Genomic DNA, 17539 nt, shown 5'->3' with positions numbered 1-17539 from the left:
TCTAAACAACCTCTTGATTCAAAAAGGTGGTGGTTTCTTGTGATTGTTGTGCTTTTCTTAACCGATCCATCCAAAACCTGGACCTAGCTGTGATTTGAGAGGAAGTGTCACTCCTTCCGTTCTCCTTAGCAGCAAATAAACATCTCTCCCAAGATAAATGGATACTGCGTGCTGCTTAGAAGCACATGAATCCACTGCAACTGTTTTGGCAGAAGCGGTGCCTCTCACATGCTTCTGTGACCTATGCGCCCAAGCTGTGCAACCAAATGCATATTTGTTCTTCTCCAGAATGCCGAACTGATGCACAAAGTCTAAGCACAGAGTTAATCAGGATTCCTCGGAACATGCAACAGACCTACTGAAATTGCATGGGAAAAAAACTCACGAAGCTGCTAGATACTGAATCGGTTAATATTGTCTGCTTAGGCTGGCAGTGGCTCTCCAGGGAGTGGTGTTTCACATCACCTGATCTTCACAACTGGGAACTGAATGTGGGACCTTTTGCAGGCAAAGCAGATAATCTACCATTGAGCCAGGGCTGCTCCTGACTGGCCTCTGCCTTAGTATGGCGTGGAAATCTGATGCGTTTATTTGCATTCAACAACATCTCACCTATTTCCTTCATTTCTACCCCGCCCTTCGTCCTCGTTGGGGACACTAGAGCAGGCTCTCTCAACCAGGGTTCTGTAAGCCCCTGGGGTGTCTTGATGGCCTTGGAGGGGTTCCCCAAATGAGTGGGAGCTAATTCATATTTTATAGACTTTTAAACATTTATTGGGTGATATGACCTTATAGGGTTGGTGACCCATGCCTCCCCCCATGGCCAATGATGGCCCTGGATGGTATGGGAAGAGGAAGGGGCCCCGGGTGGGCGTGTCTACGGCTCTACTTCCCAACCCTATCCTGCACCACTGTGTCACTTCTGAGGTCTCTCAAAGCCTGGAAAATGCTCTAGGACAGGGGTAGTCAACCTGTGGTCCTCCAGATGTCTATGGACTACAATTCCCATGAGCCCCTGCCAGAGTTTGCTGGCAGGGGCTCATGGGAATTGTAGTCCATAGACATCTGGAGGACCACAGGTTGACTACACCCCTGTGCTCTAGGAGGTTCTCAACCGTTAAAAAGTTGAGAAAGGCTGCCGCCATAGATGGTTCGTATTGTCCTCTCTCCTCCAGGTTATCCTCATAACAACCCTCTGAGGTAGATTAAGCTGACAGTGTGTGACTGGCCCAAGGTCACCCAGAAGTCTAGGTCTCCAGTGTAGCACTGTACTCGTTCCACCACACTGGCTCTCTGCCTGGAGTGGACAGGTTTGGCTGCGAATGAAAAGATGAAGTGTGAATTAGGCTTGGGTTTTTTTGTTTTCTTTCAAAAAGCTGTTCAGCAGACAAGGGATCTCCTCAAGGAGCCTCACTGAAGACATTTTGGGAAAGGTAATGGCCCAGCGCCACAGTTGTGTTAACGAAAACGCTGCAAAAAAGACATCCCGTGGGTAATTTCTACATTTATTTTTATACCAAAAAAGTTATGTGCAACAAATAAACATTCTTACATTATTTACATTTTTTTTAATTCCCCGTTAGCAAAACTGTATTCTAGACCTCAGACCTCTGTAGTCTCACATGGAACGTAAAAATGGAACAACTCCGCTGGACAGAGACGCAGTTTGGAGTTTGAAGCATGTGATAAAAAAATTTTGTCAGGTGGAACGTACGAGACAGAACACACACACACCGAATACTTAGACCATGCTTAATACAGACTTTTTTTTTTTTTAAAAGCCCAAAACCAAATGGTAACGGAATATTTTCACCTGCAGCCGGTTAATTTTGCTAGGTTAAATGACGTTGGCAAGAACCCAAGCAAAGTTTTATCTGGTTTGAACTTCAACCGTCTCCATGCAGATCAGGAGCCATCGTGACACCTGACTTCCCCCACCCTGAACTCCGGGATCGAAGATGCACCAAAACTGAGCAGCAAAATAACTGAGCATCTTTGGGGTGGGGTAGGGTGGGGCAGAAATGTGTCTCATGCTGGGGTACAATTTGAGGCGTGGCTACCCCTTTGTGCGTCTTTCTTACAGGGCAATTTCCCTTCTATCCCTGTAAACTGCTCTTGGCCGGCTTCCCCGTCTCCTGCCAAAGCAAGGCCTCTTCACCCATCACATAAGCCCTGGAGCATTTGGGAAGCTTGGCAGAAAGACTTGGATTAAGGTTGAAAATGCTGCAGCTGTCCACAACTGGAAGCCCTTGCTCCTAGGGCAGGACCACCTGACTTTCAGCCTGACGGATTCAAGTTATCCAGAAGATTTTAAGGGCTTGCCAGGCACATGGGGGGCTTCCTCCTAGGAAAAGGGACAGCTTCACATACACCCCACTTAACTCCACCCCAGTGATTAGCAGCTCATCAGCCTTCGGGTCACCAAAGCCTATGATTCACAGGAGGAGGGAGAATACTACAGTACGTGGCCTCTGGCAGTCCAGTCCCTTGCACATTTAACTGCTCAGGTTATGGCTAACTAACCACCAAAGAGCTAATGTTCACAGGTGGCCAAATGGGTCTGACACAAGATGAAATTGTTGCAGGAGCAGCGGGTGGTGCAGACAGCAGCAGCTAGGGCTCTTCAGCATGCTTACTGTAAACTGCAAGAGATCGTGATGGGTAGCCACGTTTGGCTGTAGCTGTACAAAACAGCAAGGGTCCTTGAAAGATTATAACTATTCTAGGCCAGGGATGAGCTTTTGTGAGTTACCGCTCACAGCACGATATCTGAAGAACCTAGCACTGACTCTCAAGAGCTCATCCCCTGCCACAAATGTCGGCTGAGGGACTCTTTTCTACTGCGAATGGCAGGATACGGTCTGCCGCTGCATCCCTGTTCACCCCACAAGTGAGATGGGGCAGAGGCAGAACGGCCTTTCGCTTGCCGACTGTGCACAGCACCCCCTTTAAGGACCCCCTGCCCTAACCCCCACCCCACCATGGCCCCTGCAGAGGTATCCTCAAATTTGCAGCACAAAGTGAAACGAGGTAAGCAGAGGCAATGGCTGTGGGTGTCCTTTCAGCCCTGATCTCCTGCCAAGGTGGACAACAGACCCCACCCCTCCTCACCCCTGGGCAAAAATCGTATCACTCTGCAAGGGGGACAGCTTAAAAGTATCGGGGAGCTGCTGCTCTGCGCCTCTTGATCACCGAGACTCGAGACTCCTTCATTTCTTGGAGAGGGAACTAGTGCCCGATAGTTGTTGTTTGCTTGCCAAGTCAATTCCTCCTGGTCTGAAAAGCGCAGAGGAATTGGGAGAGATTTTTTCTTGCTAACCGCCTCATCATCTTTCAAAGAGAGGTGAGAAACAGAGAAGGCGGGCTTGGGGAAAACAAACTAAATTCCAGTCAAGGTCCGGCTTGCCATTTGGGATTAGCGGACACAAGCCCAGGGAGCGGACGCAATTGGAGAATTGAAGCAACCCTCCCCCACCTGCCAACTGCTTATGGGTTACGAGTCTGATCGGGCAGAGACCAGAATCTGCATCTTTCATTGCATCCTTCGACATGTCAAGAAAATTATTGTCATGGTTCAAGGAATGTTTTAAAGTTAAAAAAAAAAACAGGAAACATTAACAACCCAGTGGCATTTTCTCCTAAAGGAGAGGGCAAAACCTCGAGCTCCCCCCCCCAAGGAAATATAACACCAGGTTCTACCCACCCACCCCTCCTCAGATTCCAAAGCTTTAAATGTACTCTGACCGACGCAAAGATAAATTGAGAAGCTTCGGAAAAGCTGGTTTAGTGTTCTAGTGTGAATGACGGCGTCCCTGGTTTTACAGGGCTCCCCCTTACCCATCCCTTGCACTCCATTGTCCCTTGCAAAAACAGGACAAATTTTGGCAGGCATCTCAATACTGTCGGGAAGGTCTTCCAGGATGGAGGCTTGTTCCGCAGAAGACGCCAATAACAACAGCATTCGGGTAATGCCTTGACACTGAATTCTCCCCCCGCCCCCAGTACAGTACATTGAAATCGAGATTTCATACAGAGATTCACAAGGAAGGAATTTCGGGGGGGGGGGGGGACGGGGTTGTTGTTTTTCTAAAGGAAGGGCTTTGACAAGCAAAGTCCTGACAGGACAAAGGCGAGAGGACAAGCCAACGCTGCCAGTAAGACAACTTGCCGAATTCACATTTTGGCATCGGTACAATGGGAGAGCAGAGCGTGGTTAAGATCGAGCCGGAGCTGGCCCGAGATTGTGCGGCTGCCCCCTTGGGACTCTACAGGTGTGCTCCAAGGTCGTAGAGGCCCACTCCCAGCTATTAGAATACATGCTTTTTTTAGTGCCCCCAGGAGATGGGTTCGGTTGCCCGGTCAGAACAGCCAGCCCTGCAGAGATCGGCCCCACAGAATAGATTGCCTGAGATTTCTAAGCAGAACACTACGTGTAGCAAGGAGGCTCTCAGTGTCTGCAGCAGCTATTGTGTCGCGAAAGCTGCTAGAGGAACTGGCAGAGAGCTGCTATGGCTACCTGGTCGCCTTTTGGAGGCAGCCGTGTTGTTTCCGCTGCTGCGTGAAGGAACCAGCAACCGCCCTGCCCTCCTTGTTTCTCTCCGTTGCTGCGAGAAACCCCAGAAGCCGGGCTGGAGGGGGCGAGCAGGGATGCAGGAGCATTGGTGCACACCGGAAGGGAACTCTGCACCAGCATCCACAGCTGGGGTCGAAGCCGATCGCTGCTACTGTCCTCTGCGACTGTCTCTCCCTGCCAAGTCTTGCACGTGAAAGCCAGTGCCAACTGGGCTAAGTCCTGGGTCAAAAACTCACAGGAGAAAGTCTGCGAGTTCAGCCTGTTTGCTACAATACTGCACGATGCCCCCTTACGCAATACAGGCGGCCTCTCTCCGTGAACGGCCACAGCAACAAAACCACACGCTGCTGCAAGCCCCACGATGCCTGTACCGGCCCTGTCAGTCCTAGTCTGGGCACGGCTGCATGCAACCGCAGCTGCATTCTACAGCGGCCTGACGGGCTGCACCAGTGTTCTTCACCTACCCTCAAATTAGGGCCCTCTAGGTGAGAAACTCATTCACAACACTGTTTCCCCCCCCCCCGCGAGGGGCCTAAAGCCGCTTCTGACATACTGCCAAGGTTTGTTTGCGTTCGCACGTGCGAGAAACACTTCTGCCTGCCAAGTTCAAACACCCACAGATATTTGGTTGCTTTTGTTTGCTTCGTGTTGAAAAGACAGAAGGCACTTTTGAAAACGTTTTACATTTCAGGATGACATAGACTGGCGTTGGGGGGGACAGGGGGGAGACACACACAAGAACGCAGTGATCGGCCAATCGCTTGAACGTATCATTTCAAGAACCGTGATTGAACCCCAAACGCCCCACTCTGCTCCCAAGCAGTTTGCCTACTTCTCTCCTCGAACAACCGCCAACGTACACGCGCCGGACACACAAGCTCCGCCCCTGCCCCGCACTCCACTTCAGTGCAAGGAGAACTGTTTACGCATTCACTCTACTCTTTCCTATGTACCAAGGATCCACATTCACTCGGAATCTTTGGGCATCACCTCTCGGGATGCATTCTTCAACCAACCACCGGAAGGGAAACGGGCCGAAGGGCTCGGCTTCCTTCGGCAGCTGCCCTCTTGGTTTCAACGGGGCTGGGAGGGGAAGACTTCACCCCAGGCGATGCCTGAACAGTGCATCAGTTTGCCAGTTAGTTACTGGGATCCAGTGTAAGAAGTTGCAGCTTATTGAACCAGTAATACTGTCTGACTGCGTGGCACTGGTTCAAAGGAAGCAACCAGTCCGGTATCTGAATTCCACTCAGAGCACGTTTCCCCTTCAATGAAGAGGCACCTTCCTCTACGGATTCCACATCCCCTGCCGGGCCAAATCCCCTCTTCAGTGTCCTCACAAAAGACATTCCTTCACTTTGCAAATTATGCAAGCCACCTGTAACTGTTCCATCAGTTGTGGAACACATCCAACCGTCAGCATCAATTTAGGTCTCGTCACGGATACACATGCATGGGTGACGCATACAAAAACGGGGGAATCTCAGCTCATCGTGAGTCTTCCACAGAGATGGGCTGGTTTCACCCTGCCTTTAAAAAAAACAAAAACACAAACACTTGTTCCAACAACTCTCTCAGCGAAAGGACAAATGATTCTTCAAGGTCGCTATGCTTCTAAACGAAACCAGCTGACGAGCCGTGATGGGGCTCCTGCTCTTGCAAAAGAGCTGCTTTCTAGCGTTACGAACACTTTCACAGAGCGAGTGCCCTAGCGGCACCTATGCCCCCCAAACCCCGTCGGCTACAGACAGACACACACACAATGTAAACACGGCAACATCTCTGTATGGTACCTCTAAAGTCTAGAATAAAGTTATCATGATCACGTCTTCCGTCAGACCCCCAAAACTGAATTTATGCCCGCGTACGGTACTTCCTAGCACGTGTTTCCAACTTTAAATATTGGGGGAGGGGGAGGAATGGGGAAGACAGGACAGAGTAAGGAATCTGCAGCGAAGAAACCCCATCGAAGCAGAGTTAAAGCTCATCTTTGACCGGATGAGAAATCCCTCGGTTGCTCCCCACCATACCGACTTGAAGCACGGAGGATATTTAGGGGGGTTGGAATCTTCGTTGGTTGGAATTAAGCCGGTTACGATTCTTGGGGAAAGCGTCCGATGAGAATCTTTTTTTTAAAAAAAAGGTTTCGCTTTTACTGTGAAACAAACTCAAGTTGAAGTTGGGTCTTCGGATGCCGTCAGCCAAAAGTTCACAGGGCAATTTAATCCTGTTTGGGGAGGAGCTGGCGTTTCCAAGCTTCGTTCAAGTAAACTAGTCGTTTGTAGTTGATGATAAAGAGAATGAAGTTCAGCAAGTACGTGACAACACAGATAATGCAGAATTCCTTCAGCACAAAGTACAGAATGTAGGCCAGGTACAAGGATCCTATTACAGACACTATGGAGGACATCATGAGGACTAGCGCCGCTACCGCACTTGCCGTCATTCCTGGAAAGCAGAACACAGAGCAGTTACTGCTACTTCGCTTTGGTCTCGAAACCCACACCTTCCCCACAAGAGTTCTGGCTGTATCAGGGCACCAGCATCGTTATGATAATATACCTTAAAACAGTGGTCCCCAACCTGCGGTCCGCGGCCCAGTGCCGGGCTGCGAAGGCCTTGGCGCCGGGCCACGGCTTCTTCCCTCCCCTGCCCGAAGCGAGACTGCCGCACACGCGTGTTTGCGCCCCTGCCGGGCGCAAACGTGCGTGCGCAGCAGTCCGCGCACGCGTGTTTGCGCTGGGGCTGCCACGCGTGCACGGGCCCCCAGGCCACCCTCTCCCCACTCTCCGGAGCAGCGGTCCATGGCAGCTGAAAGGTTGCGGACCGCTGCCTTAAAACAAACAAACGAAAAAGGTCAATGTTTCAACCAAACCAGACCATGACAGGGCAGATTATTTTTTAGCCCCTCTTTACCAGTGGTAAGGACCTCTCTGAATGCTGAAAACTGCAATTTTAAATCGCAGAGAAGTGTCTTTGCAGCTTAAAGTAACAGATTACCCAACTTGCTCTGCTGATTACAGAGAAGTACCATACAGGAGGAGGTGCCCCAAAAGTATCTAATGATTTGTACTTGATAATTATTTACACACAAACACACCATTGGAGAGGACTAGAGTTGTTATTATTTGCAATATCTAATAGACAAAAATGCATATATTGACTAGTTATTTGGAATCCACATAGATGGCAACCACTAGGTGAAAAGAGATTTGACTTTCAAAAGCCGGTCTTCAAGGTGAATCTGCTTCACTTGTTATTGGTTAGTTTCCTTTTTGCTCTTCTTTTCCTGTTAGGAAAATCTTAAATGAAGGGTCACGAAAAAGACTCCAATTATTAAAGCTTTGTAAAACATACAGATGCAGCACTGTCTGACCTTCTGCCCTGATGAATAGAGTGCCCTGGGGGGGGGGGTTCCTGGGTTCTGCCCCCCCTTACTTTATTTTATTTATTATTATATTTATATACTGCCCTCACCAAGGGTTTTTTTGTAAGGTGAATAGATTATGGAACCAGCCAACGTGCCAAAGCTTCCATCCAGTTCATGCATCAACCATGTTTCAATCACTTTCCAGGTTGCTCTTCTTTTTAAGAGATGGTCCACAAATTGTTTTTTTTTAAAACATGGAACACATACGTAAGGCAGATTAATGGCCTCCCCTCTATGGAAGTAACCATGGTACAGGATTTAATGCATAACTCAGAGGCAAAGGGAAACCAGGGGAAGGCCTCAGCCTCTATGCCCTGTTGTGGGCCCTCCAGAAGAACTGGTTAGCCGCTTGCAAGACAGGATACTGGACTGGATGGACCTTTGGTCTGATCCAGCAGGGCTCTTCTTATGTTCTCAGTCTCTACATTTTTTTGTTCACCTGAGGAACTGGTTAGCAACTCTGGGGGACAGGATGCCGGACCAGATGGATCACTAGTCTGATCCAGCAGAGCTCTTCTGATGTCCTTATGAAGGTCTTGGCCTCTAAGTCCGTTGTTGGCCCTCCAGAGGAACTGGTTGACTACTGTTTGAGACAAGATGCTGGACCAGATGGACCACTGGTCTGATCCAGCAGAGCTCTTCTCGTGTTCTTATAAGAAGGACCCAAGTCCTAGGGGGGAGAACACAAAAACATGCAGGGCGCTCCCAACAGCCTTACGATGTTACTTCTGCACCAAGACAGTTGCATCAAGGATGCTTGGGTTTACTAGCCTCGACACCCAGGCACAGAAGATCACTGTGTGGTACCATGAGGCCACAACAGAGAACATCCTTTAGCTCCTCCTGCAGTTAAAAAGATGTGAAAGCATCAACCCCCTGACTTAGTTAACGAAGCATCAATGTGCAGGACTTTAGATCACGAGGAAAAAGAAACTGCCTGTGCAGAGATGTTACCTGGCTTCATAGAGAGGCTTTTCACTTCAATAAGAAAGTGGAGGTTGATGACACCCAAGTAGCCATCCTCTTTTTGAATTTCCAACATCCTTTAGATCTGGGAATTCAGACTCATGAGTCCCACCCATTCTCTTCCTTCAGATCCTTGCTCATAAACCAGCTTTCCCTGTCCACCCCCCTTCACAGTGCCATGAGCTGCAGGGAGACTTCTGCCTGGTCACCTGTGGCGAGGAAGTATCTCTTACAGACAAGCGGGCTGGACAACTTTCATAAGCTTGCAAGAGAGGCGGTTCCTTTCTCTTTTTACAGGCAGGGGAGAACCGGAGGTCCATGAATCACCAGGACAATCTTTGCATCTCCTATGCAGCCCAGACAATGTACAAACTAACTCGGCACAAAGCCCGCAAGAGCATGGTAAAGAAAAAGCATAACAACTTACCAAGTAGCATCTGTAGTATATAAAACACAAGTCCGAAAACACTGTTCGGCTGGTTTATTGCACTGTCCTTCCCAAATATGGAGCCCAGCAGGCCGAACCCTCGACCCCATCTGCAAGACAATGGACCAAAGAGTCTACATTGTAAGAATCGGCTTCTTTTGCTTCCCGTTTCCATCAGTCTCACAAGGAGTGAAAGTTACATATGATCCCGTACAGGCTGCTCTGTTACCCCCAACCCCAAAGAAGAGAACCCTGTTTTGCTCAAGTCAGCAAATGCTCCATGTCAACCTGGCGAGCGGCATCAGTAGTGAGCCTGTGCAAACAAGATGAGATCAGTTACCTAACAGGGTAAGCAAAACACTATCTTCTCCAAACAATGTAGCCTTGAAAATACGTTGAATGGATGCAAGTTACTGGAGATGGTTTTACACAAAAAACCTTTCTGAGGCTGGGGACCGGCAGGGCATCGGGCCGCGCCCGCATCGGGCCGCACCCGTGCGATGCGCAGCCCGGCCCTGATTCCCTCTCCCCACCCTCCCGCAGTAAGAAGCTTCCCGGGCCGCAAGCTTGCGGCCTGGGAAGTTTTTTACTGCGGGGGGGGGGGGGAGCCGTGGCCCGCCCGCAGGTTGGGGACCACTGTCCTACAGCATGTTTTTCTAAAAGGAAAACTGTAGTAAAATAACCTCTCAAGCCTTTACCATGGAGAATGAGGGATTTACTCAACTAGCCCAGGGCTCATTCCGCTCCTGTTGGATAATGCACTTTCAATGTGCTTTTGCAGCTGGATTTTCCTGTGCAGAACAGGAAAATCTACTTTGAAAGTGCTTTGAAAGCGCATTAACCATTGTGTGCAGAATGGGCCCAGGTCTCACACTACTGGACTGGAGGAATTCACCTCTCTAGCTTAACTGCACTCATTTCTGTGCATGAATGCGGCCTTATTCCCCACTGCCACCAGCAAGCCCCTCAGAAGGCCCCCTTTTTCCTGCTCGAACCAAACCGTGGCCATTACTCATTATGTCTTTCTGCAGACCTCCATCAGCTTCGTGTACATCAAACACTAGCCACCTAGGAAACTTGTCCATGCTTCTATCGGGATGTGTGAAACATCAGATCTCTCCTGTGGCTCAAAAATATCAAAGTTTAATAGGCACACCACATTGGACAGACCGTTCCAAACGTGGAAGAGACTAACCGTTTGCCAGGATGTTCCGTGGGTGCCAAAAATAGGCAGCCGATTGTCAGCCGCTTAGTTGTGCATGCAACCCCATCTCTTGGGAAATCACCTTTATCTTGAGCGCTGGGGAAAAAAAGAGCCAGCTGCCTCTACAGGCAGCATTGCTTCCAGGTGAACGGGGAAGTTCAGCAAGGGCAGAGGCGGGTTGGAGAATGATTTACCCCGACATTAAACAAAGCTACCCACGTTCTTTGGGAAGACTGACAAGTGGCAATTTCAGGATGCGAAGTTCATTATTAAGAGATCAAGTCGTTCCAGAATTTAATTAAGGAAGCATGGCACATTCTGTACTATCCATATCAGAACATCTGCCATATGGGAGCTATTTGATTGCATAGCATGGTACCTTCTCCACCGTCTGAAAAGGCAACAAATGGATCATACTTAAGGTGCCATTGTTGCATTCTGAAAAGTGACCTGATATTGGGCGGGACATATTTCCTAGTTTTGAGGTGCTCACAAATCTGGGACTTCTCCAGCAGGGACAGCGCAGGCTAATTTGCTTGGAGTTTGAAAAAGCTGGAAAGCGGGCACAGTGGTAAGATTGCTACAGCATCACGTTTAGACTACAGGGAAAGTGGTTCCTCCAGAGCTGACTTGGCTATCATTAGCTCTGGGGTCAGGCATGAGCCTTTTGCCAGACCCACCAAGCAAATTCCGGCCTTGTTCGTATGGATCCCTTAGCCTGCATTTCAGTCTTCCTAAAATAAAGCAGTTCAGTCAGTTTCTGGATGGAAGCCCCACCCATGTTCACCAACCGCCAGGAGTTCCTGCTCCATCAGCCATTAAGAACATATCCATAACAAATGCAAAGTTGTGTGCTAGCTCTCTGCACCTTTTCACCTTCAAACCTCATCTCTTTAATCAGTCATCTTCAGGTTGGGGTCTAAACCAGTCTCTGCCTTTGGAGCGGCCTTTCTTTGCCTCTTAATATCAAGTTCCTTCTCAACGCCAGTCCCAACCCATTCTACACCTTGCACCCTGGGTCAGCCACATGCACAGCTGCCTACACCCATGCCCACAACAAGGGGCAGCAGACAAAGTTCATGCAATGCTGGCAGAACAGCACAGCAAGACATAAAGCGTGAAAGATTTTGAGGCCTAGTACAGCAAAGTGGTAAACTTTGAAGCAGCTTTGAAACTGCTACGTTGCTTATTTATTTTGGACACTGCATCCCAGCCTTCCTCCCAAGGACTCAGGGAGGCACACATCATCCTCCCTGCTTTTTTGGCAACACAACCCTGTGAGGTAGGTTAGGCTGACAGAGTGACTCAGCAGCCTGACAAGGTCACTCAGCAGACTGGGGATTTGAACCTGGTCTCCCTGATGACAGTCTGGTGCTCCAACCCCTATAGCAAGGGTAGTCAACGTGTGGTCCTCCAGATGTTCACGGACTACAATTCCCATGAGCCCCTGCCAGCAAATGCTGGCAGGGGCTGATGGGAATTGTAGTCCATGAACATCTGGAGGACCACAGGTTGACTACCCCTGCACTATAGCACACTGGCTCTGTATTAACTGGCTCAGTTAGCTCTGAGTGAAACTGATACGAAACACCAAGCTATTCCTGAGAGCAAAGGGAGTAAAGGGGCCAGAGAGATCTCATCTTTTGACTTGAACGACTACAAAGCAACAGCGATGCTCTCACTCAAGTCCCAGGAGGAATCAAATGTTACTCCAAATTCCGTGCAGCCCAAAAAATAAAGCATCAACTACTCTGGTAAAGAAAAACATGAGCCCCAGAATAAATCAACCTTAGAAGTTGCATAAAGGAGAGCTTCAAAAATCTAGAGGCAGCCAACATTCTGATGTAAAATTGTCACACAATTATGATTTTCTCGGGAACCTTCTGATGCTTAGTAAGCTTCAGGGCTTGAACAAAGCCTCCAATTGTTTGGAAGTCATGCTAAATACATAAAAGGTTGGGCTAAGGGAAGTGAAGCTATGTCATTGAACTGTTCCGAGCACTCAGGCTGCTATAGGATCAAGATGAGGAGCACAGGGGTTCAGCACATAGAAAATTATACAGCATGCCCAGTAACTAGCATCCAATGGTATGGAAGTAGCATACAGCCACTTTGGATCCTTCTGTATGTCAGAAGAATCAATCTTCCATGTCCTGAATCCAGTTTTACAACCAATGTACCCCTCTCTCTAAAAAGCCAAAACGACAGCCTTGTAGCATGAAAGCAAATTATTTACTGAGGCATAAACTCTCATGAGCAGAGCCTCTTGTGGTGCAGGGTGATAAGGCAGCTGACATGCTGTCTGAAGCTCTGACATGAGGCTTCAATCCCAGCAGCCGGCTCAAGGTTGACTTAGCCTTCCATCCTTCCGAGGTCGGTAAAATGGGCTTGCTGGGTGGTAAAATGGTAATGACTGGGGAAGGGAATGGCAAACCACCCCGTATTGAGTCTGCCAAGAAAACGCTAGAGGGCGTCACCCCAAGGGTCAGACATGACTCGGTGCTTGCACAGGGGATACCTTTACCCTTAAATTCTCATGAGCCAAGACCCAAGTTGGCAGGTTATGAAAATAGTGCGGCCTCTGCCGCAATAAAGTTTTATCTTTACGGTGCCACTTGGTTATTTCAGCTGCTGCAGGAAAAAAACAAATTGCATTTTGGAGTAAGAAACCAGATTATTTTATATTTCTTAAGCACTTGTTCATATTCATCCTTAACCTGATTCCATCGCTGCAGGTCTTTACTCCCAAAGAGGACACCCCTCTCACTGAACACCAAACACCTGCCCAGTGGAAGTCCACCCCTCTGATTGACTCACTTCCAACCCACAGTACAAGTACCTGCTTTAGTAACTTCCGTTTGCTCATGGCTGACACACTTGTCTACCATTCACAGCCTCAAGGTGTCACACTTCCTTTCTTGCAACCTAAACTCTATAAATTCCTCCATTCATCCAGTCAAGCTTGACAAACATTACCAGACACAAGATCCATCATGCCTGCAGAGTAAGATACCCAGCCAAAACCAGAATGTTTGTGTGTGTGTTAAGAACCATCAAGTCTCTTCCAACTTATGGCATCCCTAAGTATTAATATCCTCCAAAACATCTTACTGTTAACAAGCTTGTTCAGGTCAAGCCAGGGCTGACCTTACAGGGCCAGGGCTTCCCTTACAGTCAGTCCAACTCATTTTAGATCTTCCTCTTTTCCTAGCATTATTGTCTTTTCCGGTGACTCCTGTCCTGATTTGATTCTGAACTCACTTATCTGTGGGTTTACAGTTACTGTGGAATGCACACTCTCCTCCAACACATGTAGAGTCCAGTGGCACCTTTAAGACCAACAAATTTTTACTGAAGGTATGAGCTTTCCTGTATACGCACACTTCCTCAGATACAATTGTTTCAAGACCTTGTATCTGAGGAAGTGTGTGTGCACACAGAAGCTCACACCTTGAATAAAAATGGTTTTAAAGGTGTCACTAGACTAAATTTGTTCTGCTGCTTCAGTCCAACCCACTTGAATCTTTCTCCAATACCATATCTTAAATAAATCAACTTTCTTCCTGCTAGAGAAGGCAGGTTAAATGCTAACAAGCACAGTTACACCCCTGTCAGTCAAAGTGACCTCACCCCATTCCTTTTGCTTCCACTGCATACTCTCATTCACAGCCACACCCTCTCTCTGTTAGAAAATGCCAAATCCATATCCTCATTTTCTGAGACACAGAAACTCCAGTTACACAACCCCTCTACTCTGACTTTCAGCAATTTATCTTCAAACCCAAACATATCTAGGCTAGAAACCCATTCATCAACAGGATGAGAAAAGATCTATTCAGTGCTTGGGCAAAGACAATACAGAGTATATGCAGTTATTCCTTCACTGCAGCCTGTCTATACTCACCTAATGACACAAAGAACTAAACAGAACTGACTCTCCTCTTAGTAATTAAAGCCTTCCCTTCATTTAACTGGCTCTTAATTGCATTTTCAGACTTCCAGAGTACTTAAAATCAAAACTACTTCCCCGAGGCAAAAATTGGCCCAAAGTCATCCCGACAAACACACCCATCTAACCAACACAGTTATTTCATCATTCTAAAGCCATAACCATAGTGCCACAGAATAAACCCATTCCTGCACACACCTTAACTCAATCAGCAAAAGCCATCCCTGGGAAACCCACAAGCTCTTATCACACCAGCACTTCAGGCTAAACCTACCCGACCTTACCTGCAAGCCAGAGCCAAGGTGCCCACTGAATGGCGACTCAAAGCTTCGCGCTGTAAGCCACGAATCCGGCCCCACGGCTCAAACCTCACACCTGGCACAGGCCCACTTAGCGCCCCTCCCTCACGACCTAGGGAAGAATACTCCTCGTTTACCTTAAAGGGCCGCTGCAAGGAATGCAACAAGCCCTAACCCCACACCGGGTATTATTATCATGATTTCTCCCAGAGGCAGCTAAGGGGCAGCGGCTGGAGCCTGCCTCCTCGGGTCACCCGGCGAGGGCCGGCTGGCTCACTAGAGACTTCCTCCTGCTCCTCCTTGGGCCTCCAGGCTCTGCCCCCTCGACGGGCACTGCCCCACGCCAAGGAGCGGCCCTTTGCACATGCCCAGAGGCCCCCTGGTGAGCAGCGCCGGGCCCACCCTGGTGGCAGGGGAGGCGCCCCTTCCCCCGCATGAAGGCGGAGGCCCGCCTGACCTGGAGGCGATGGCGGCGGAGCAGCGGACGCGCTCGCTGAGGTCGCAGAGGGCCCGGTAGTGGAGGTCGCGCCCCTTCTCGCGCTCCAGGTGGCAGGCGTAGAGCGAGAGCGCGATGCCCGCGAAGCACACGGCGTAGCGGGCCACCCGCTCCCAGCGCGGCACCGACACTCGCAGCAGGACGGGCGCCGCCATCTTAGCCCAGCCCTGCCCTGCCTCCCCGGCGGACTCGGCAGAAGACTGGCTCGCGGCGTGCGGACGCTGCGCCACGCACGCCCCTCGGCCATTGGCTGGCGCCCGGGAGGCCACGCCCACCCCGTCTTTTCGCCTCCGCCTGGGAACGTGGCGCTTCTTTGCCAGAGGCCGCGGACAAAACCGGGCCGGCGACCAATCACGGAGCGCGCACCAGGCGGGCTGAGGCGGATAAGAACCCCGCCCACTGACGCTGACGGGGCGGGAGGGAGCGCGCGGCCGGGGTTGGGACTGGGGAGCGTCAGGAGGGGGCGTGGCTTCTCGGACGCGTTCTCACCTCCTTTGTGTCATTCAGGGGCTCGGGGAAAGCGCGGGTTCGAATCCCCGTTGTTGGCTTCGCCTACACTGCTGGAGGCTTTTATGATTTTCAAAAACGCGAAAAGTCTCGATGACAGGGGTGGCCAAACTGTGGCTCTCCAGATGTCCATGGACTACAACTATCATGAGCCACTCTGCTTTGCAAATAGGGATGCCAGCCTTCAGGTGGGACCTGGGGGTCCCCTGGAATTGGAGCTTATCTCCAGACTAATACAGGTATCTGTTCCCCTAGAGGAAATGGATGGTGGATTCTTTGCCACTGGACTCCACTGCAGCTTTCTCTGGGTTTCATTCCCCAAATCTTCAAGAGAACTGGGATCTAGCAGCCCTATCTTCCCATCCCCCTCTGGTGGCTAGGGGGGACCTGACAACCATATTTGCAGATGCTATGACATGTCTCCAGCCTATATCTTCCTGGCTTATTCTTCATGGTAATAGTAGTCCGTTGACATCTGGAGAGGCACAGTTTGGTCACCCCTGCTGTATCAGGACCATTTGAAGGACTATATTTATGGCTCTAGGGTCTACTTATACTCACATAACCCTGTGAAGTAGAGTGAAAGACAGTTCCCATTTTCTCCATGGTTACCAATCTCTAGTCTGGAGATGAGTTGTAATTTTTTAGACCCTACCCATCCATGTTTACAGAATGGGTGATAATGAGATACTTTTAGGTGGCTATATTTGGGTTCAGAAGCCAAGGGAAGTACAAAAAGGGGACACAGTGTCTGATGGTGTAAATCCACTTTCACTGAGTATAGGAACCTTGGGTTCAAATTCTACCCTGGATTTCAGTTGTTCTTTCCCCAAATATACTATAGCTTGGTATCTTTTTGTTCGGGAAGACAACAGAGAGTATTGCAATGCTTTAAAAAAAAGCAGAATAACAGAATAATACCCAGCTAAAACAATCAGATAGAAGGTGATGTGAAAAGGCTCTCTGCTTGAGACTTTGGAAAGCCACTGCTAGTTTGTTTGCACAGTATGAACTTAATCCACCAATGGATTTAATTTAGAATTGCAGTTTCAGAGCTGGATGTTCCTGGGCAATTTGTCCCTGAGATGTCCCTTGAGCCAAACTCTCTGTTTTTCTGGTCTGTTCTGCATAATTTCCGTTGGCCATTGTTTATTTCTGACTAAAATTAGACCACATAAACCAGACTTCTCTTGTCTTGTCTCCCATTGTACTGACCTCCTTTTTCTTGTAAATATTCTCCAGAACAAACCCCAGACAAGGACTGGGTAGAAACCTGAGTTTGTTAGAACAGGGCTAGAAAATAATGCCAGCAACATGGAAGGCGAAAGGTCAGGGCAACAATGAACAAGACAGAACTACAAGACCCCATATTTCTCTCTGCAAGGTGGTCAGAACTCTGCCTTGTGCTGAGGGAAGTCTGAGACTGCACAACATGAGCAGACCTTTCAATGAACTTCACCCAAGTGATAGAGCAAATACATCCATTTCTAACTAATTGGATCCTCACAGTGAGTTTCTAGTTCCTGTCTCTCCATCTGGGCTTTGCTGGAGCTCTTCCACATCAACAGTTCTTCCTGTGTGCCTTTTGTTCCTTGGAACAAAGACGGCTCTGATGGCATCGTTTGCCTTATGAATGTCCTCCTTGTACAACTTGGCGGTTCCATAGGCCTTTGGAAAAGGATGGAGGT

General features: G+C 49.1%; 1 protein-coding gene across 1 annotated transcript; it reads right to left on the bottom strand.

The window, feature by feature from the left end:
* Positions 1-1493: 1493 nt before the first annotated feature.
* VKORC1L1 (vitamin K epoxide reductase complex subunit 1L1) lies at positions 1494-15636 on the bottom strand. Its single transcript, XM_077311077.1, has 3 exons — positions 15306-15636; positions 9397-9506; positions 1494-7021 (listed from the first exon to the last, which is right to left on the bottom strand). The coding sequence occupies exons 1-3, from the start codon at positions 15497-15499 to the stop codon at positions 6795-6797; spliced, it is 531 nt and encodes a 176-aa protein (XP_077167192.1). The 5' UTR covers positions 15500-15636; the 3' UTR covers positions 1494-6794.
* Between the last annotated feature and the right edge of the window lie 1903 nt (positions 15637-17539).

This window comes from Paroedura picta, chromosome 15 (genome assembly GCF_049243985.1).
Source record: "Paroedura picta isolate Pp20150507F chromosome 15, Ppicta_v3.0, whole genome shotgun sequence".
NCBI lineage: Eukaryota > Metazoa > Chordata > Lepidosauria > Squamata > Gekkonidae > Paroedura > Paroedura picta.
Note: the sequence above shows the minus strand (reverse complement) of the source record. Positions and strands in the feature narration are given on the sequence as shown.

Excerpts from the sequence above, each read along its gene's own strand:
- VKORC1L1 (XM_077311077.1), bottom strand. The coding sequence starts at position 15,499 with ATGGCGGCGCCCGTCCTGCTGCGAGTGTCGGTGCCGCGCTGGGAGCGG. Across the intron at positions 9,507-15,305 it reads TCCGCCGCCATCGCCTCCAG|ATGGGGTCGAGGGTTCGGCC; the intron begins GTCAGGCGGGCC and ends ATTGTCTTGCAG. Across the intron at positions 7,022-9,396 it reads TATACTACAGATGCTACTTG|GAATGACGGCAAGTGCGGTA; the intron begins GTAAGTTGTTAT and ends TCTGCTTTCCAG.